General features: G+C 44.9%; 1 protein-coding gene across 4 annotated transcripts in view; it reads right to left on the reverse strand.

Annotated features, from left to right (window-relative positions):
- The window catches only part of RBFOX1 (RNA binding fox-1 homolog 1), a 348,785-nt gene that overhangs the window by 116,882 nt on the left and 210,223 nt on the right, over positions 1-21,680 (reverse strand). For all 4 annotated transcript variants that reach the window (XM_047087515.1, XM_047087514.1, XM_047087516.1 and 1 more), the window contains 2 exons: positions 14,545-14,688; positions 6,905-6,958 (listed from right to left, as the gene is read on the reverse strand). In XM_047087515.1, the coding sequence (XP_046943471.1) occupies positions 6,905-6,958; positions 14,545-14,688 (198 nt within the window). The remainder of the gene's footprint in view (positions 1-6,904; positions 6,959-14,544; positions 14,689-21,680) is intronic.

Genomic DNA, 21,680 nt, shown 5'->3' on the forward strand with positions numbered 1-21,680 from the left:
TCTGGTTCTCACAGCGTAAACTGGGTGAGACAATGCAGTGTGTTGGGATTCCTATTTGGAACTGAGTAAACGTCAGTAAAGGGACAGCTGGTTTTAAGCTTAACTGGGGCAGTTTGATGTCCAGTCTCATTAATGAAATAGACGGTAATTACAAATAATAAGTGATCTTAAGCAGCTGGTGCTAACGCCCAACCCCTCACTAGGTTGCTAAAGCGATTGCCAAACCTCAGGGTGTTAAGAGAGGTGTTGCCCCATGGTCTGCCTGAGTGAGGACTTTCCAACATCAATATGGGCTCATGGGTAGAAGATACCAGGTGTGGATGCACTCAAGCTAAATTAAGTGATTATGTGACAGAACTCAATGGAAAAAAATAGAAGCAGCTTTACTTTGGAGGACTAGACTGAAGAATCTTTCATAATATTTCCCACAGTGAGGATCTGTGAGTAGGACAAGTCTGGATTATTTGATCAATATGAGACTTTATGCTCCATAACAGAAGGGCTTGCTTGGTCTCATACCCACATTAGGTATCCAAATATACTGGCAAACTGATTAGTTTTGAAATAATAACCCTTCAATGGACTAAAGACACAATTTGGGGGGTTTGCTCTATTAATGGCTCTGACTCTTGGCCAGTGGGTCCCAAACTTGGTTGCACAATGAAAGAAACTGGGGAATACAGTGTATTAAGTAGATTCCTGACAGGGCTCAGAGCTACCTGATCAGAGCTCCAGAGCGGAGCCCAGAAATCTGTTTGTTGAAAAAGCTACTGCGTGGTCCAGCAACTCCATTTCCATGGCCTCTGCTATCACCAGGCACCATCCAAACACAGTTTCGGTTCACTGTATGAGGTGGAATACTACGTTGCCTACTTCCAGGGAGCAGCCGATGGAGAGGCGTGAGTTTTGGAGGTGGATATCTATCTGACTTGGTTATTCGGATCCAAAGTGCAGGGGTACAGCCATTATCTTATGGCAATGTCCACTTCCTCCCCTCAAAACCTAACCACCTAGCATGCACAGAATGTCATACATCTAACAGATAAGGGCAGCGAGGACGCTGGCTATAGCAGGGGCAATTCTCTCCCTAGCAAGCAAAGAAAACGCACAGTCCAAGTCTTATCAATGGAGGGTTCTGTGGCCTCATTGCTATCCGCAGGTAGCAGTCATTAGCATCACAGCACCCGGGGAAACGGAACATTCGACCCACCTGCCAAACGTCATCCCAAAGAATCACGTCATCATGATTCTTGTCTGGCTCCAAGGCAGACGATACTGGCTTAAAATCAGCACTACGTGCATCAGGGACACACGAAGGTGGAGATAGAAATAGGTTTAGAATCCCATGGAAAGTTCGTAAACTACAAAGCAAGTGGCTCCCTACCGTCCTAAGTTCTCCCTTTGTCTTAAAATAAGATACTAAATATATGGATTCTTATTCTTACTCTCACTTTCTGCTAAACGTCTCTCTCTCTCTCTCTCTCTCTTTCTTTAATTTGAGGTCCTCAATACCTCTTTCCTGATGTTGAGATGACTAGTTAAGATTCTACAAAGTCAGGTTCAGAAGTGCTTATTCCAGAAACAGTCCCCAAATACCAAAGGGACTGTCCTACCTTTTCCATTGGACAGTCACACCTCCTCACAGGCAAGAAGTGATATGGCCTCCCTGGGCCAGAAGACTGCCAGAATTCTCATCTGGGAGGGGATGCCAGTGACTTGGCAGTTTTTAGGTACCCTCTCGGCCAAGTGCAGGTGCTGGGTAAGTCCAAGACCAGTACTGAGGTTACTTCTTTTAACCTACATCAGGGTCAGGTTTTTATCTCAAGGAAGCACAATGTGGAGTTCTTAAAAACATTCTGGATGTTTTTATCTCAGACTTAAAGAGGGGAAATGGAAGAAGCATGTTCTGGACTTGGCCTGAGAGCATGGGAAGGGGGTGCAGATCTCAAGCGCATGGGGCCCACAGAGCGGAGGGACATGGTCTTTGCTGCAGGAGAGGCACTGGTCCCAGGGCCACCTCAGGAGATGGGTGGAGCAGAGAGAAGGCACAAAGCTGACTAAGAGACCTGGTAATGTGTGCACGATAACGGGGCTCCCAAGATGGGCTGCAAGGCCAGTGTGACTTGCTTGTTTTAAAGCCTTTGGTGAATCTGGGGCACCCGGGCGTCCACTCAGGTCACGATATCACAGTTCTTGAGTTCGAGCCGCACATCAGGCTCTGTGCTGACGTCACGGGGTCTGCTTGGGATTCTGTCTCCCTCTCTCTCTAACCCCTCCCCTGCTTGCTCTCTCTTTCTCTCTCTCTCTCAAAAAATAAATAGACATAAAAAAAAAAGTCTTTCGTGACTCGTGAATTCTGACCTTCCCATATCTCAATTATTTTTCCATTTTGGTTTTGAGGTATATGGGTAGGACACACCTTCTTTTTGTCGTCGTCGTCGTCGTTGTTTGGGGGATACCTTCCTTTTTGTATCAATGCACAAATAACATTTTGTATGTTAAATCAAGGCTCTGAAGCACCCAGGACTGAAGAGTGTGCTATTGTTTTCATCTCACGTGAAAACCCAACTCCTCTAGTAGCTGGTGCAAAGACCTGTCTAGGAGAGGGGGCTGCTGATACCACTCTAAAGATTCATTTTTCTGGGGGACTAAGAGTTTCACAGCTCACTTCTTCCCACTCACCTTTGCACACACAGCTCCTTCTCCCAGGAAGACCACCTGACCTACCTCCTTCCCTTCCCTGGGAAACTCCTACTCATGAGAAAGTTCACTCGCAGCTTAAATGTCCCTTCTTCCCAGAAGCCTTACCACCCCTCACAACACGGGTCTGCCTGCTTGGCTTCTCAGCAGCCTCTTACGTGCCACACAGCACAGCCTGCAATATTGCATTTGGGTGCCCTCCCTGCCCCCCCCCCCCCCCCCCGCCAACTACTCAGGAAAATCTATGAGGACAGGAAGCACTTCTGTTTCCCTTACCATGAATTCACCTGTCTTCTTGTACCTGGAAGGGAACCAGTCCTCACAGGTAGCTACGGAATCAAAGATCAGACCGTATACTTCCTACATGTATTACACGCTAGGGGCGCCTGGGGGACTGAGTCCATGAAGCATCCGACTCTTGGTTCTGGCCCAGGTCATGATCTCACAGTTCATGGGTTCGAGTCCCACGTCGAGCTCCATGCCGACAGTGCACAGCCTGCTTAGGATTCTCTCTCTCCTCCTCTCTCTTCCCCTCCCCTGCCCTCTCTCTCTCTCAAAATAAATAAATTAACATTAAAAAAAAGGAAGTAGCTCTATCTGGCTGTATCCCCCGAACACAATACTTTAGAGCTAAACAAAATGTTTTTAAAGCTCATAAAGGAAAAAAAAATTAAGATCTCTGACCCCTAAATGCTATCATATTCTTTTTTTTTTTTTTTTTTTTTTTTTTTTTTTTTTTAAATTTTTTTTTTTCAACGTTTATTTATTTTTGGGACAGAGAGAGACAGAGCATGAACGGGGGAGGGACAGAGAGAGAGGGAGACACAGAATCGGAAACAGGCTCCAGGCTCTGAGCCATCAGCCCAGAGCCCGACGCGGGGCTCGAACTCACGGAGCGCGAGATCGTGACCTGGCTGAAGTCGGACGCTTAACCGACTGCGCCACCCAGGCGCCCCAATGCTATCATATTCTTATTTTCAAAGTCTGGCACGTCTTTTTAAAATGTGGTTTCCCTGTATACTTGCTACCTGTGTATACATTTATGCTCTACATTCTCAGGATAACATAGGCACTGTCTGTGTTTGTATAAGGTATATGAACATGCACACCCCCCACCCCCAAACGTCCCCAACATACAGCCGTACTCACTGGGCACTGCAGGACCTGCCTCGGGGACCGTCTCCAAAGAGAATGGCCAGAAGGTGAGCTCCTAGCTCTTAAGGGCCACCCACTTCCCCTGGCCGCTTCTCCTGCACCAAATGATGAAAACGAGGTCCTCACAATGGTCCAGGTTCCTCAACTATTTAAATGGCAATGCTCCTCTAAATAGGGCCCTTTCCTGTAAAGGATGATGCCAAGTATGAAAAATGTCCTCGTGTGAGCTGCTGTCCCTATTTAGCAGGTGCCCCAAAGGACCGTCTGGATGACACTCCAATCAGCACCTGCAAGACGGGTTGTTTCCGAGGAAGCATACCCAGCCAGAGAGGCTATTTTTGACGTCTCGTAATCAAAAGGAAAAAGCAGGTTCACAAAGTCAGTCTCTGGATGCAGCAAACTTAACTGGTCTTCATTGCTAAAGCCCCAGAGACAGGCTAATCACGGCAATGACGGGGGAAGTATTAAAAATAGTACCTCCACTGTACTTTCAAAATAGCAAACGATATTCTTCTAATGTCCCAAAACAGCCCTCGAAAGGAATTAGATAGCTTTTTCCAACGGGTAAACGTTACAAAACAAAATATAAATTAAATATAAATTTTAAAAAAGGCAGTCTTTAAAAGCAGTAGCATTACAGACTCAGGATTAGAAGGAAGTTGGCCAACATTCCGGGTCATCTTCTAGGATTTTGCCAGGAACGCATCAGGCCTGAGTGAAAGGGATTAGGCCGTGTACATTTTTTGCTTTTCTTTTTCTTTTTAACAATTTTTTTTAACATTTACTCATTTTTGAGAGACAGAGTGTGAGTGGGGGGCAGAGAGAGAGGGAGACACAGAATCTGAAGCAGGCTCCAGGCTCTGAGCTGTCAGCACAGAGCCTGATGCGGGGCTCGAACTCACGGACTGCGAGATCATGATCTGAGCTGAAGTCGGGACGTCTAACCGACAGAGCCACCCAGGTGCCGCTTTTCTTTTCTTTTTTAAAGATTTTATTTATTTTATTTTTTATTTATTTATTTATTTATTTTTAATTTTTTTTTTCAACGTTTATTTATTTTTGGGACAGAGAGAGACAGAGCATGAACGGGGGAGGGGCAGAGAGAGAGGGAGACACAGAATCGGAAACAGGCTCCAGGCTCTGAGCCGTCAGCCCAGAGCCTGACGCGGGGCTCGAACTCACGGACCGCGAGATCGTGACCTGGCTGAAGTCGGACGCTTAACCGACTGCGCCACCCAGGCGCCCCTAAAGATTTTATTTTTGAGTAATCTCTACACCCAATGTGGGGCTCAAACTCATAACCCTGAGATCAAGAGTCACTGGCTCGATGGACTGAGCCAGCCGGGTGCCCCTGGGCACATTTTTTCTTAAATTCTTTTTTAATCTTCATTAACTTTTGAGAGACAGAACAGAGTGTGAGCGGGCAGAGGGGCAAAGAGAGAGGGAGACAGAATCCAAAGCAGGCTCCAGGCTCTGAGCTGTCAGCACGGAGCATGACGTGGGGCTCAAACTCACTGACCGCAAGATCACGACCTGGGCCGAAGTCAGACACTCAACTGACTGAGCCACTCAGGCGCCCCGAGGGCACATTTTTTCTTAATGCACTTTGCATTGCAGGTATAGAAACAGCCCCTGTAATAATTTTCATACAAGAAGCAGAAAGTTAACTTACGTTTCTCCCAGACTAGAGGTCCCACCACTGATATAAGAATGACCAAAAAAAAAAAAAAAAAAAAAAAAAAAAATCCAAAATTATGGAGGAAGAAGGTCCCTGAACAAGCAGAACCAGAGAGTATAATGAATTCTTTTTTTTTTTTTTTTTCCTCATCTGGCATATTGCAACATCATTTTGGCTGTGGAGAGGAGAACACTGGATTTTCTTCCCTCACAGCAATCTGCAGCATCCCATTCAGGAGGGTAAGTGTGCAGACTGCCCAGGGAATAATACATTCAAATGCTTGCTTCGTGGAAGGAGGTATGCTATGCCCAAGAGAGTTGGCACTGTCCCCCTTGGAAAAAAACAGTTCTTCTCTTAACCCTCTTGGATACTGACTTGTCCCAAGTCGCCTGTATAAGGAAAGTTATAGGGCTAAATCCAGTATCTCTCTATCTGGCAAGCGACTTGTCCCAATATCCACTTTCACAGTCTGAAGATGTAAGAAGGGAGCTTGGAATTCTGGACAGCTTGGGGACTGGCACCAGGGATTTAGAACTTTAACAACAGGCCTGGAAGGTCTCGTAAAACACAGATTGCTGGGCTCCAATTTTGAGTAACTGATTAGGGCCGGGTTGGACCCTGAGAATTTGCGTTTCTAAGTAAGTTCCTAAGTCCTGCTGCTCCTGTGGGGATTGCATTTTGATGACCACTGAATGATACAGGGGATACATTGAGAGACATGGGCCTTTCCCCCCCAACCTAACGTATTTCCATGTTGAAGGGGCCTTTCCATATAACCCTCGACTTTTACTAACACTCTTACCTCTAGGAAAATCTACTTTAAAATTGGTCTCCTATAGCGGAAAAAATTCAAAGCAATGGCAAATTGCAAAATGTGGAGTGGTGAATATACTAAGGAAAACAATTACATTCAAAAGGTTGGTGTATGTGAAATTTTCTCCCCTACAACCCAGGAAAATAACTGCACTTTATTAATACAGAATAATCACATATTTACCTGCGCATGAGACTATCAACTCACTTTTTAATATAAAGAACATAATTATCACTGAAAAACAAAAATGTAGCAACAACATTATTTTTTAAGCATGGGTAATTTTCCTCTGGAAACTTGATATATATATAAATATATATATAAATAGATAAATAGATAGGTATAAAACAGCAATTTTAAATTACCCCCCCTTATACATTTACACTAAACCCAATGTATTTCCCACCATTTTGGAAACTGGAGGAGGTCTCTAAAGGAATTCCCACTAAAGTGTATTTTCACAATGTGCTAGTTAAAACAGTGCAGTTGTTTTCCATTATGCATAGCAAACGTTTAAAAATAAGCTAAACAATCCTGAAGTAAATTAAATTGCTTACCTTTGAGCCTCGCTCATTAAAAATAATTTCAACATCTAAGATTTTACCAAATTGCTGCAAAGAAATAGAAATGTTTTATAAGCAAGAGAAATGGAATAAATCATATTATGCACATTGGTAATTGTACCCCAAGTCAGAGGTTTTTTTTTCCCTCTTTTATTATCAAGGATAGGCATTTTAAGTTGTTTTATCCTTAGAGAAGTGCTTGAACCAAGAGACTGGAACCACACACAGATTTCCATCTTGCTGGATACCCCACCATGTGAGAGGGTGTGGCACTGGCCTGGGGCAAAATGTATGGTCAAGTGGTTAGTTCCATTTTCCTTTTTTTATGTGTGTGCAATAACTTTCCCAGGCACTGAGCAGCGAAGATGAAAACTGGTTGGTGTGTAAACTGATCGATCCTCCTATGCTACTCTACTCCACTAGCTACTGGGAGAAACCTCCTGGAAGAGGTGTGGTTTTCATAATAAAATGTCCAGGTAGAATCTGATGATGCGGATTACGGCCCTCGGCCCCAGCATAAGCTAGAGGAACAGTGAGGCCATGGAAGAGAAGTCAAGTCCAAAGAGATAAAAGCAAGATCCTCCAGGTGGATATCCATCATAATCAAGACACCAGTGTAGCTGTGATTAGCCCTCGGGCTGAAATGTACTTCTCTCAAAATGATTCCCCATTTTGTTAAACAAACAAATAGATTTTTAGACAATTAGCACGAATAGACTCTATAAGGGGTGAAAGCAACTTGACACATTTAGGCCCGGAAACATGGTTTTGGATTACAAATAGGGCAGCCAAATAACTCACGGATGCCCAGTTACATTTAAATTTCAAATTTTTCAGGATAATTACATCCCCTGCAATATTTAAGACACACCTATACTTAATAAAATATGTTATCTACAATTCAAATTCAACCATTGTTATCTTTTTTTTTTTTTTTAACATTTATTTATTTTTGGGACAGAGAGAGACAGAGCATGAACGGGGGAGGGGCAGAGAGAGAGGAAGACACAGAATCGGAAACAGGCTCCAGGCTCTGAGCCATCAGCCCAGAGCCCGACGCGGGGCTCGAACCCACGGACCGCGAGATCGTGACCTGGCTGAAGTCGGACGCTTAACCGACTGCGCCACCCAGACGCCCCAGGCCTGATCTACTTTAAATGAGAGGGAAAGAAATAAGGGACAAAAAAAATTAATTTCAGGGGCACCTGGGTGCATCAGTTGGTTGAACATTGACTCTTTTTTTTTTTTAATGTCTATTTTTGAAAGAGAGAGAGAGATAGAGAAGGGAAAGGGAGACAGAGAGGGAGACACAGAATCTGAAACAGGCTCCAGGCTCTGAGCCATCAGCCCAGAGCCTGACGCGGGGCTCGAACTCCCGGACCGCGAGATGGTGACCTGGCTGAGGTCGGACGCTTAACCGACTGCGCCACCCAGGCGCCCCACAACTATTGTTATCTTATGTTTGTCTTTATTTGCTAAATCTCATAGTCCTAGGGAGACGTGCACATCAAACAATTTGTGATTCATACTTTTAAAAAAAGGGAACATGGATTTGGAATCAGAAGCATCTGATAGTCCAAAATCTTTTCCCCTTGACATTGGAGTCTCTTCCTTTTTCTTAGCTTGCATGAAGTACAGTGGGTATTTATTTATTTAACTTTTTTGAGTGTGCAGGTGGGAGGGGGTTGTTGTGAAAGTATGCGACATGGCCCAGGAAAAGTATGACGGGAAATTTACCCTGATGCAGAATTAGGGTGAGTGCTCCTTTTAGTGATTAAAAAAATAAATGGAACCACACGAAGTAATATGTCCCTCTTTTTTTCTTGTATTTTGAGCTTTTGTATTATTCCATTTGCTTTTGCAGCCTGGATTTTTATTGCGTCCTTTGTTGCCCTAAGAGATTCTGCATTCTGTCTTTTTCCCCAGGGTAGAAAGCATTAAGCAGCCTCCATGTTGCAGAGGACAGAGTGGCTGGGAGGGAAAGAAAAGGAACCAAAGATAAGAAGACAGAGAAGAGAAGACAGCTCCCCTGGCCACTATACACAGGACACCAGGGGGCCCTGAGAATAAGTGCGAAGAGGGTGCAACTAAGATTTGAGAACAAAATTATTTGAAACATACAGAGGCTATCCTCTGGAACATACAAATAAATCTACCTTCCCTGGAAAGGCAGAAAAAAAACTATGCACACGCCAGTTGAAGAGAAAGAGCTCTAAACCTTGAAACAAAAGTAGTTTGATGAGAAAAAGGGAATCCAAAGCTATGTCATGGAAATGTTCCCATCCCCCAGGATACAGAGGCGGTCAGGGGACTGCACCTTGAATTTGTCTTGTGGAGTGGACATGTTTCTCTTCTTCCCGGAGAAGTAGAAGGCTTGGAAGAAACAAAGAAGCAATTGGGCTGGGAGAGGACAGGGGAGGACTACAGTGCCAGCAGGAGAGATGGAAATACCAAGAAACTCATAGGTAACTCACCCTGCAATTGATGGACACTCTAATTTCCTTTTGGTCAAGAGAATGTTCTTCTATGGAGCATTTTCTGTGCCCTAGATTTGGGCAGAGAAAGTTGTTAAAAATAGAAGAAGAAAACTTCCAGGTTTGGGAAATGCAGGATTTGCCGTTGAAAGGGGACCTGAATTTCATAGTAAAAAATCCTCCTGTTTGTGAACTCCTCAGAAGCAGTGATTTTGATATAACCTCCTCAGAATATTCAGTCCACACAGATGCTATCATATTTATTTCAGGCCTAAGAGCATGAAAGCACACATATTTATGAGCGGGGAAGCTTGAAAAGGATTCCTTCCAAAACCATGAAGCAAATGTCATCCACGGAACATTCTCTAAGCAGTCAACATGAAAACACTCCCTTTAAAATAAGATCTGGTTGAAACAGAACCAACCAATCAAGAAGTAATCCTAGCATGTGTCATTCCCTAAATGAAACAATGACACCATATGCCCTGAAATGGTCTCAAATGTTTGCCTCTTTGGCAGTTGTTACTGGGTGGGTGATTCTCAGAGCCAGCAAAGCAAGCGAAGCAAACGGGCAAGAAGAATACTGGTGTGAGCCCCATTTCGAAGACAGTTGCATACTGTATTTATAGTATCAACAGTTTAATTGGGAAGTTTGGTACTAATGATGTAAACACAGCTGGCACACGTTCAGTTTAAACAGACACGGCTCGCTCGCAGACATTAACTCGCATTTGTCTGCTCAACACCCATGGTTAGCCGCGTTCCACGACAACTCCAAATCCACGCAAGGGGTCTCAATAGCTGTATCAAGAACAAAATCCAGAAGCTTACAGGCATGCACTGGAGCAGGTACGTACCAGGCATTTTCAGACAGTCTCAGATCAAATAATATTTCCCTGAAAAACTGTGAACGATGTTCAACGGTTACAGCATAAAACATGAAAGTAAAGGTTAGTTCAAAGAGTGTACACGGAGGCTAAGAAAAGGCACCGTCTCAGTTTTCTTTGGGTTGGCTTCATGTCTGGAATGCAGAAGTTAGGAGGCACCAGGCCAGGTCCAAAAAAATAAAAATAAAAAAAATAAAGGCTTCATTGCTTCTAACTGCACGGTGCATGGAACTTTGCCAGTAACACTAAAGGGGCAGGCATCTCTGTTTTATTACAAAGAGGTGATCATGAAAGTTTCTTTTGCATGTTCTGAAACTCATGTGGTCTGTTTCTGGGTGACAATTATGAGTGATTTCACTAGATCATGCATCATGCCTAGAGGGTTTGTATTTTGATAACAGAAGCAGGGCTGTGCTGTAAACAAGGGTATTGTGCACATTTGAATCCTATACTCCATGAGTACTTATTTCTGAAAACAGTCCTGTGATACAATGTGTCCTGTCAGTGGTCTGGATATATCATAACCACCTCTCTCACGCACCTAGGTACCTGTACACTTCTAAAGGTAAGGTAAAGAATCATACTGCTCAAGAGCAGGCCATTACAATCAATTTGGAGGAAATCCACACATTTCTTTCATGGGATCATCAAGGTTTCAAACATAAAGAAAAAGGGGCGCCTGGGTGGCGCAGTCGGTTAAGCGTCCGACTTCAGCCAGGTCACGATCTCGCGGTCCGGGAGTTCGAGCCCCGCGTCGGGCTCTGGGCTGATGGCTCAGAGCCTGGAGCCTGTTTCCGATTCTGTGTCTCCCTCTCTCTCTGCCCCTCCCCCGTTCATGCTCTGTCTCTCTCTGTCCCAAAAATAAATAAACGTTGAAAAAAAAAATTAAAAAAAAAAAACAAAACATAAAGAAAAGGCACTCTCACGAATGCTTCCTGAGATAAGGACAGAGCTCAAGACTGAAGTAGCCAGGCCAGAAGCAATATTTCTTACAGTGAAACACCCAGAACCAATGCCCCTGATCTGTTCCTTTCGGCCCCAACTGGTGTTTTAAAAAGACTCTGGCTCCACTGTGGCCAGGTAACTTCTTGACCAAAGACTGTTCTATGTAAAAAAGAAAAGAAAGGAAAGGAAAGGAAAGGAAAGGTAAAGAAAAGAAAAAAGAAAAGCAAGAAAGAAAGAAAGCAAGCAAGCCTGAACTTAGAAGATTTAATGCCAAACGCTAGAATAAATTCATCCAAAGGAGGAGGAAATAAAGAATGCCAAGTACATGGTGGGAAAAAGGTAACCAGAATCGTAATGAACAGGCCCTGAAGCCACAAATTAAAAACAAAATGTGAGCCTCTTGCAGTGACCATCAGGCCTGCAGAAGTTGCAAACTTCACGGCTGAATTACTAATGGTGGCAAAAGTTGTTTATGAACACGGCCAGGTTTTAGGCAGTTTGAGAAGAGAACTTCCTCTTTTGTCTTGTTTTGGTTTCAGTTTCTTTTTTTTTTTTTTTAATTTTTTTTTTTCAACGTTTATTTATTTTTGGGACAGAGAGAGACAGAGCATGAACGGGGGAGGGGCAGAGAGAGAGGGAGACACAGAATCGGAAACAGGCTCCAGGCTCTGAGCCATCAGCCCAGAGCCTGACACGGGGCTCGAACTCCCGGACCGCGAGATCGTGACCTGGCTGAAGTCGGACGCTTAACCGACTGCGCCACCCAGGCGCCCCTTGATTTCAGTTTCAAATCCCCATGGCCGCATTTAACAAAAGAGACAAAGGAGAAAAGCCCAAAAATCATGGAGAGGGTTTTTCTCTGCAATCACCCCCATTCTAGCTCCTGTTAAAGTGAAGGGACAAAGGGAAAATAGAGCAATAAAAGGCAAAAAGAGATCTCATGTCCAGCTGACTTGGAAAAGGCCTGAGTGGAATCAAAATGTGGTATCTTACAGTAACTATGGCCGCAAAGAAACCACACTTAATTCTCTCAAGTGGAATGTGGGGAGCCAATCAGAGCCAATCACGCCTTTCAATGTGATTCAAGCCACCAAGCTTGTTGTATAACCAGAATGGGCTTGCCACCACCAATGCTTGGCTGGGAACAACAGCTTTTTAGCTTTGAAGTTCCATTCTTCAGAACAGAGGTTGTAAACCAAAGAGGCCTCAGCATTATTACAAAGAATCCAGGAATCTGTATGTGCCTGAACATTTTTATAGCTGAAACTCCTAAAAAAAAAAAAAATCTTGCGTACTTTTCAAATGAGCACAGATGCTGTTTGTGATGAGCAAAATTAATTTCAATATTACTGAAGGCATGCTGCATTTTCTTAATTGATACTAAGCGTATCTATCATCTTGTCAAGTCGACGACGTCTTGTCAGTTGCTTAAAATGTTTGACTTTTACAAACACTGGCTCTGAAACCAGTAGATTGTGATCAGAGTGTGACAACCGGTAGTGTGTCCGGTCTCTGGCAGGACTCAGCCCTCCACCGCTTGCCCTGGCCCCGGGAAGACACAGAGGCTCAGATATCCGTGCAAGCAGGATGCCTTCTTCGGGAGTTCCGGCTGTGGATTTTTCCAATACGTCTATGACGTGGCTGTGTAGTCCTCTGGTGACTTTTAAGATAACAGAGAAGACCAGGGAGGGAAGTGTACCCGCAGGGGGGCCGCTGCAGTGAGTGACACTCTAAAAGACCACCAGGATGGTCATTAAGAGGGCCAGATTCAAAGCCAACATCCCAGTGACACCTGACGAGGGAAGATGGACCACAGAGCCAGACTTTCTAACCTGACGTGGCAAAAGGAATCTAATTCCTCTAGCTGCCATCATTCAAACCTGGTCTCACTGCTTTACACACACTTAACCTCCACTTTCACTTTGAATGCTCTGCACTTTTCAAAGTCATCTTTGACCTGAGAGTGCCCGAGGGTATCTCCACTCGGCAAGAGTTAGAGGGCTCAACTCAAGGTTATTACCAAACGAGGAAGATAAAAGTGCAGAAGCTGACCTTTTCCTCTGAAATGTCAGGATTCAAGTCTGGGTATCTGAATATGAGGACGCTTGCTCTGTCTTTGTGTCAGATGCATACTTGATAAACATCATGCATGTTAAAGAAATAAAAGGTGCAAGCAAGCTAACCCCACAGTCGCAGAGTGATGAGCCAGCGCTCCCCTTTACATGAGGGGGGGAGGTGAGGTCTACTCTTCCCCGGGGTTAGGCATTACAGTTTGGCTTCTTCTTATTTCTTCTGTAACATTTGCATCCATCCACGGACTCTTAGAAGAAGAAACTCCAAGCAGCCAACCTTTCCTCTAAGTCAAATGCTAAGGGTGTGGTTCTGTTCATGGAATCCACAGATACCTCCCATCAATCCTGGGATGGATGTCATGAACAAACAGGCTGAGTACGTTTGCAGAAACAACAACAACAACGACAACGACAACAAACGAAGGATATCTAAGCGCTGTCAGAATTTTATCCTTTGGTGGAACTGAGCCCAAAGACACGGCTAACTCATTCCTTCTCAAGGTGGACACTGCGACATTTCGTCCAGGAAAAGAATCAGAGTCATGGCGTCCTACAAGGAAGCAACCCTATCATTTATTTTCTCTAGGTTGGTCGTGGCTTCCACCCTGCTCTGCATTTCCATCATGGCGCCTTGGAAAGGCACCTCTGTGGGGGTAACATCGCCGTAAGAACCTCTGAATCCTCACCACCAACTCCAGGAGAATGTATATGGCAGGATGCAAGTCAGATTTAGATGTCTTTAGTGTTTTTTTTTTTTTTTGGTTTTGCTTTTTAACGAAGTTTTAGGCAGAACTAATTATTCTCTAAAGCTGCATCTGAAATCCAAATGCACAGTGCCTGGGAAAGAGTGAGGTATATGCAGGAAAATGTCGTGATAACTTGTCAACTACAATAGAGAGAAGAACCAAAAAGACACAAAATGTTTATTTCAGCCGTGATGTAGGGTCCCGGGCCACTTGATTTGGGACCATCAGTGAGATTCTTTCAATGCTATTTTATCTGGGAGCTCATTTTCCTTCTGACTTTCCCGTTCCTAATTAGAAGAACACCATTTGGCCAAGTGGGAACACGGTGAACACATACAAAGAAATGGATACTGAAATCGTGAAGAGATTCTGGCCAAAATACAGCTACAGACTAGGATCTAAAATGCCTTTCTTTTCCCTTATGTCCACATCTCACCTTCAGAACTTACATGAAGAGAGGGCTCTGGGGACCCCAGAGCAGGCACTGCAGAGGAGAAACGCACTACTTACGCCAAACATCTGTCGGAGGTCCGGATCTCGGAACCGGAAGGGGATGTTGGAGACATGCAGCCGTTTGGGCTGGGACTTGTTTTCTGAGTTTTCAGAAGGCTGTGTCTGGGGCTGGCCATCCGTCGGTGCTGCGTCATCTGTCTGCTAAAAGGACAAGAGTAAAGAGGCTCTGAGTGGACCTACGTGCTGTTTCCAAACTGCCTTTGCTTCCCCTAAATGGTAGGAAAGTGCTGGAACAAAGGAACAAGGACAAGGAAAGAAGTGCTGGGTCATTCATTCATTCAACATTTCTGAAGACCCCCTGAGAGCGTAACGTGGATCTGGGACTCAGTAGCAAGAAAAGCGCACAAAACTCCCTGCCCTCGTGGAGCGCAATTCTTATGGTGGGGGTGGGGGGCAGGAAAGGCAATCAGCTCATGAACAACGAAATATGCAGCTGGTAGAAGGAGAGCGCCAGGAAGAAAAATAAAGCAAGGGGATGGGTGGTTGGTGTGGAGGTATTGGGGGAGTTTTAATAATTAGGCAGAGAAAACCTCATCGCTGAAGCTAGGAGAGGGTGTATCCCTTAATCAAAGGTGTCCAAAATCTTAAAACATCGCCTACCTAATTGTTGAGAGCGTGAAGATAAAATATTAGCAAATGTAATAAAACATTTGGAAAGGTTGTTTGGTGCTCTGCAGTCTAAGTAAAGCATCTGATTGACTTAATTTATTATTAAGGCTTTAACTTCTCGTTTTTTGATTGTGCAACTCTATCGTGTCCATTACAGCTGACCCCGTGTGGCTAGTTAAACCTGAATGAATTAAGATTAAATAAAATGTAAAATGCAGCTTTTCCTTGACACTAGCCACATTTCAAGTACTCGATAGCCACATGGGGCTAGTGGTTTCCATGTCAGACGGTGCAGGTTTAAAGCATCTCCAGCACAGCAAGACATTCTGTGGACCATGTTGGTGTAGATAAGGTTACATTATTAGCATAACTCGTTACTCTGCTTCCCGTTCTTGCCAAAATGAGTCTGGACAACATGATATTACATCGGCACCTGGATATGGGTAGGAACCAGGAGAAAAGTCACAGTAACATTTGGTATCCTGATAGCCATAACGGGTATGGGTACTCTTGGTTCTAGAGATGCTTTCAGAAACTTTCTCTGCAATTAGCATCTCTTGTCTCTGGGTGGCAGTGGATGCCATTCACATCAGTCAGTTGCTTCTCCAAAACCATGATGGAGAACCTATGTGGAAGCCCATCAAATTGATGAGCAAGGAACCAGCCTCACCTACTTATAAACAGTTTAGAAGCATATTAACTGGGACGAAACTATCAATGCAATCAGCCAGGTGTAAAATAATAAAGACACAGAGAAGGAAACAATTTCACAAAGTGAAGTATGTATTTATATATATTAAAAAATATGTATGTTTATTTTATATACATAAGTGTTTTATATATGCCATACATATACATTTTGATAGATGTTTATCAAAATATATATATTATATATTATATATAATATATGTATTATATTATATATATAATATATATTATATACATTATATATAATATATATTATATATTATACACATTATATATAATATATATTATATATATATATATCAAAATAACATGGGCATAATTTGTGACTGTCTCGTCAGTACGTGTGTTTATTGGCAGACTTCATTTCCATTCTCCTTACTGATACATCCTGAATGGCATTCTGATGCTTTTAAAAAAACTTTTATTATTTATATTTTTAGCGGGGGGAGGGGCGGAAGGGGAGGAAGAAAGAATCCCAAGCAGGCTCCACTCCCAGAGTGGAGCCCAACTCAGGGCTGATGCCATGACTGTGAGATCGTGACCTGAGCCGAAATCAAGAGTCGGATGCTTTATCCACTGAGCCGCCCGGACGCCCCCTGAATTGCATTCTGAAAGCAAGACCTTCCCAGGGGCTGGCAGAAGACTGTTCCAAGCTGGTTTGGTATCTAAGGCCCCCCTGGATGACTTCTTCAACCTTGAAGTGCTATGTCATGTCAACAACAACAATGCACTTGGTCATTCTGTCTATGCTGTTGGAGTGAATAGGCAGGGGGATGGTGATAGTCCTCTAACCTGGAAAACGAGTAATAATAATAATGCACACCTTCTAAGGCTCTGCAGGGACTGACTGCAATCACATATGCCAACTTGGCAGAGTTCTTGTCACATGGCATACGGTCAGTAACTGGAAAGCAATGAATATTTTAGAGTTATGGTGATTTTTTTTTTTTAATGTCAAAACGAGGAGTGAAAAACCCTCTCTCAGGTAAAGGAAAGGTTCTCTTGGCTCCTTATACATGTTTTTAGTGAGCAACTACTACACACTGGATCTGTAAGTCAGGCCTCCAAACACATTCAGTTTCCAGTTCAAAGGAAGAGAAAGAGGGTAGAAAAAGACAGTTGCAAGGCTGGGATCACAGGGAATCATAGAGGGCTGCATAAACTTGAATCAGGGACACACTGCAGGGCTGGATGCCTTAAGAGGCTTGCCAGTTCTGGGGGGTTATGTTTTGAGTGGGAGGTGTCTAACAGAACAGACGAAGGGGGCGGATGCTGTACCCGCAGTGTGCAAAGCACATGCAAAGGCGCAAAGGTGAAATCATGTTCTGGATTTGGGGGCTTCCACGTGTGATCTCTGGTCAGTGCAGGTCATGTGAAGGAAGGACAGAACGGTACAGTGTGGGGGTGGTGGCGGTTGGGTTACAAACGGCCCTATGCATAGAGCAAGAGTATATATTTCATCATAAAAACTGTGACGAGCCACCTATGATCATCGCGGGGCATGATGTGATCAGCACAGGACGCCAGAGCTGAGCTATGGCCGACAAAAGATACATGCAGGTTGAATGGCTGGCTGAATCACTGACTGAACAGAGGAAGGGATTACAAGTGTATCAATAAAGTAACGAGTGAAGGAGCAAACGGTCTGCTTGGCACCTTCAAGGCAGTCAAAACGCAGTCTTATAACAGCGAGGCCCAAACAGAGCAGGAATGTTTTCTCTGCTGGTAATAGGAGGTTTGGTTACACAACAAAGCCAGCGACATGTCCTTGAACCACATGGTTGGGGTCTTAGTACTCTAACCTAAGAAGCTCCGTCAGCACAAGCAGCTGCTGAGACCCTGAACCTGCAGCTCTAGATTCTTTCCTCTGGAAAGAAGTTGCTGTTCAAATGCAAATTAAAACAAATTCCTTCTCATCCCAAGAAAGAAACTTAGATTTGGATTTGTACAGAACGGCTGGATGTTTCAGCTTAATAAACCTAATTAGGAATTACAGAGATTATGATTAAACATATTAAATGATTAATAGCATTATGCCGCTCATGTGAAAATTAAAATTAATCATCTTTAGTCAAACAGGACTTTGGAGAAATCTTTGCGTTGTTCCCTTTGATAAAAAACATACAACGCTCAATTAATCATTTTGTAGTGTGGGCATGTATACAAACGCTCATCAATCGTTATGTCGGGATACCTGTGTATTAAAGGTAATTTTTAAAGATAACATGTAAAATGGAAAACAAACCAACAGTGTTTCAGATATCGTGGGTGGATGGAGAGGAGAGGGAAGAGGATGACGTCAGGATCCAGAGGCCGAGAAAGAAAAATGGATCTGTGAGCTCAAGCACGCCTGCTTACACGTTGGGACGTAACACAAGTGGGCCAAACGAGACCGGGGCTGTGCAAAATGGCTACTCCGGAACCCGGGGCACGGTCGGGGTGAGGCCTTCCAGAGTGGTCCTCACCGACTCTCATGGTGAGTAGGTCAGGATGAGGGCCTTCCCCTTCCTTTCTCCTGGGAACTTTCATGGAAAACATACTCAGGACAAGCCTGAGTTTGAGGTCGTTGTAGTCGCCTAGGAAATTACCACAAATGTGGTGGCTGAAAGCAACAGCAATGTACTCCCTCACGGTTGTAGGGGCCAGACATCTACAGTGAGGGTGCTCTCAGGACCTCACTCCCTCGGGAGGCTCTGCGGGAAGGCCCATCTCTACCTCTTCCAGCTTCTGGTGGCCTCTTGGCTTGGAGTTGCCTTTCCCCAGTCTGTCTCTGTGTTCATACGGCCTTCTTCCCTCTGTGTGTCTGAGACTCACATCTCTGTCTGCCTTTTTCTTCTTTATAAGGACATTAGGCACTGGGTTTAAGGCTCACCCTAGATCTTGGCTTGGGATCCTTAACTTAATTACATCTGCAAGGACCCTTTGTCCAAATAAGGCCACGTTCATGGGTTTACAAGGGTCAGGACATGGACATATCTTTTGAAGGCCACACTCAACCCACAACAACCCTTTATTAAACGAGAAAACAAACTGGAAGCACATGTAGGATGGGTAGCTGTAGTCAAGGAGGAGATTCATTTTCTACCACTTAAGGTGGCCTGAGGTTCTCCAAAGGGTTGGCCCCACACCAGGTCCAGAAGAATAGAGAATGTCTCTGCCTGAGCTGTCCCAGGTTCCCATCTGTCGCCCTGGGAACTTTAATGAGTTCCCTAAATAGAGGGGACTGCAATCTTCCCTTTGCCAGCCTGGGCGCCCTGGCCGCCATTCCATCCCTACCCCTGGAGGTACTGACGCCCTTCAGCAGGACTGAGACGCACTCCACCAGCCTCCCGAGAGGCAGCCGATACTCCAAAAACAAGGACAGGCCTGCCACTTCCCTGAGCCTAGAGCTGTACCTCACACAGATGGCTAAAGCGGTCACGGTATCCCTGAGAAGGTCGGTGAAGCTTACGGCGAACGCCCAGAGTGAAACTTCTACCGACAAAAATAAAATAACGTAGAAATTCTAAGAAGGTTGCGCAGGGAACTGCACATCTAGAACGTGTATTTCCCAAAGTCAGGGGCTCCCTGCTAGGGAGCTACATCCCCTGAGACTGGTGCCTGGCAAGGCTTCCTTGGAATTAATTGCTCGAAGAAGAACTCTTGATTTGTCCCTGATTTTTTTTCCTAAGTATCATTTTAGCTCTAAGTGGGACGCAGCTGAACTGGAAAGATACCTCATAACCATGTTTCGGAGATCAGAAGATAGAACATAAAGACCAAGCAAATTACTGCTGATCTGCTCGCTCAGAGATGAGAGGAATTTGAGAAAACAAAGGATGTTCGAGGCAGAAGGAGAACGGCCAGGGCACTTGCCCTCTCTGAACCCTCTAGCCCAGGCCCTCATCCTGGGCTGTGATATTCAGTATGGCCTGGCCCTGACCCCCTTGCTTCTTGAGGCTCCCCAGTCCTTGCTCACTGGCCACCTTGTTCCTCCTTCCACCCACTCGGCAAGCTCCCTCCTCAGGCTTCACACCGGTTATTCCTCTGCCTGGAGAACTCTCTCCCCAAATGCCTATGTGGCCGGCTTGCCCCCTCTTGCCCATCGGCTGTCTGCCCAGACATGACCCGTCTGAGACATCTTCACCTGCCCGTTACCAAAGTACGTATCACTTCTTCCTTTTAGGTTACGTGCTTCTGTTATTTTCTGCTGTGCCTGTCTTCTCCACCAGAACGCAAAGTCCACGAGAACAGAGACTGGGGAGTTTCCATTCACTGTTCTGCCCTACACCTAGAGCAGTTTCTCTACCAGAAATGGTGATGTGGGGGCTGCTTAGCTCTTTGACCTGGGGCTGTCCTGTGCACCGTAAGATGTTGGTTCAGCGGCATCCCTGGCCTCCATCCTCTAGACGACAGTGGGACAGCGGGAACTATCTTCAGGGGTTCAGGTGCTCCCTGTGGGGGGCGGAACTGTACAGACTGAAACCGTTGATCGGGAGCACACGGTAAGTTCTCAGCAAGGGCCTGTGGCGTCAATGAACAGGTCTGGCTTTGGTATCAGCGAGCGGCACAAATGCTAACTTCACGTCCCTCGCTCTTAGTTGCGGATGCATAAAATCACAAATGCACATCTGTCCTGGACCCTTCAGACTGGGATAATGTAATCCAAGTCTTGCAAACAGTTAAGTCCCATGAACAAACAGGGAGTGCGTATCATTACTATTATTAACAGCGTTAAAACCACCGGGGTTTGTTCTTTTCTCGGGCGTGTGGATACGGACGACCGTGAGACGCAGAGGCCGCATCACGCAGGGGAGGCTGCAGGACCCCACACGAGTGGAAAGTGGAGGTGTGTTTCCAGGCAGCCGTTGGCAGAGGTTCGAAAATAAGCTCGTTAGGATGGCAAAATCCAGCTTCTACTCTGGCCCAGTTCGAGAGCCCTATTAGGAGTCAGGATGTGTGCCGCAGAATTTTTCCTAATAAACAAACTCCCCAGATATCGGCGCAGGTTATAAATGTTAAGAAAACACCACCAGCACTTTAATCTCCCGAAGATCACTTAGTGCTTCCGCAAAGACCTTAATAAAGAACCGCGGGGCTCCCTCTGCTATAATCGTTCCTAATTCAATGAATAGCTCTGAGCAACCCAAGGCTAATCCTGGTGAAATTGGATTTTGATATCGACCAATCCGGGGATGACTGTTGGAGAGAATCCGCATAGTTTTTGTATGTGCCTTTCAGATTCTGGCCCCGACCCGCGGGCTCAGCTCTGAGCCCATGAGGCACTGCTGAGCTCACCTGTGTGCTATCTCCGGGGGAGACCAGGTACCTAGTGGTAACGCAGGCCGAGGACATTTGTAGCTGGGCATCCCTGAGCTAAACTCCAGTTCTGTCACATAGGAGCCGAGCTCCTTAAACCCTTCTGAGCCTGTCTCCTCAGATTCAAGTAAGGATAAAAGGTTCCACCAGCACCTATGTGGAGGCAACATAGGTGACCATCACAAGGGCGGATGAGTAAGATGTGGTGAAGCTGTCAGCAGAAATCAGAACTCGGAGAGAAATCAGAGACTTGGAAGCACAGTGCTGAGTGCCTGTAGTAGGGGCATTAACCTTAAGAAAACAAGAACTGTACCGAATTATATTTTGCCACCCCAAAATACGCCTCTTTGGCACAAGGGTTATTTTGGGACAATTATTTTTGAGAAACAGCAGACACAGGAGAAGCTCCAAAAACAGTAGAAAATACCCTTTTGTAAGAGACATTCACATTTATAAGGAAATTCTCCATTTATAGGGGTGTCTTCCTCTCAGGAGGCACCAGGAAGAGAAAGTAACTA

The sequence above is a fragment of the Lynx rufus genome, unplaced genomic scaffold (assembly GCF_022079265.1).
Source record: "Lynx rufus isolate CCGP_SWC_20201006 ecotype Redwood Valley unplaced genomic scaffold, mLynRuf1.p SCAF_23, whole genome shotgun sequence".
Classification (NCBI taxonomy): Eukaryota; Metazoa; Chordata; class Mammalia; order Carnivora; family Felidae; genus Lynx; species Lynx rufus.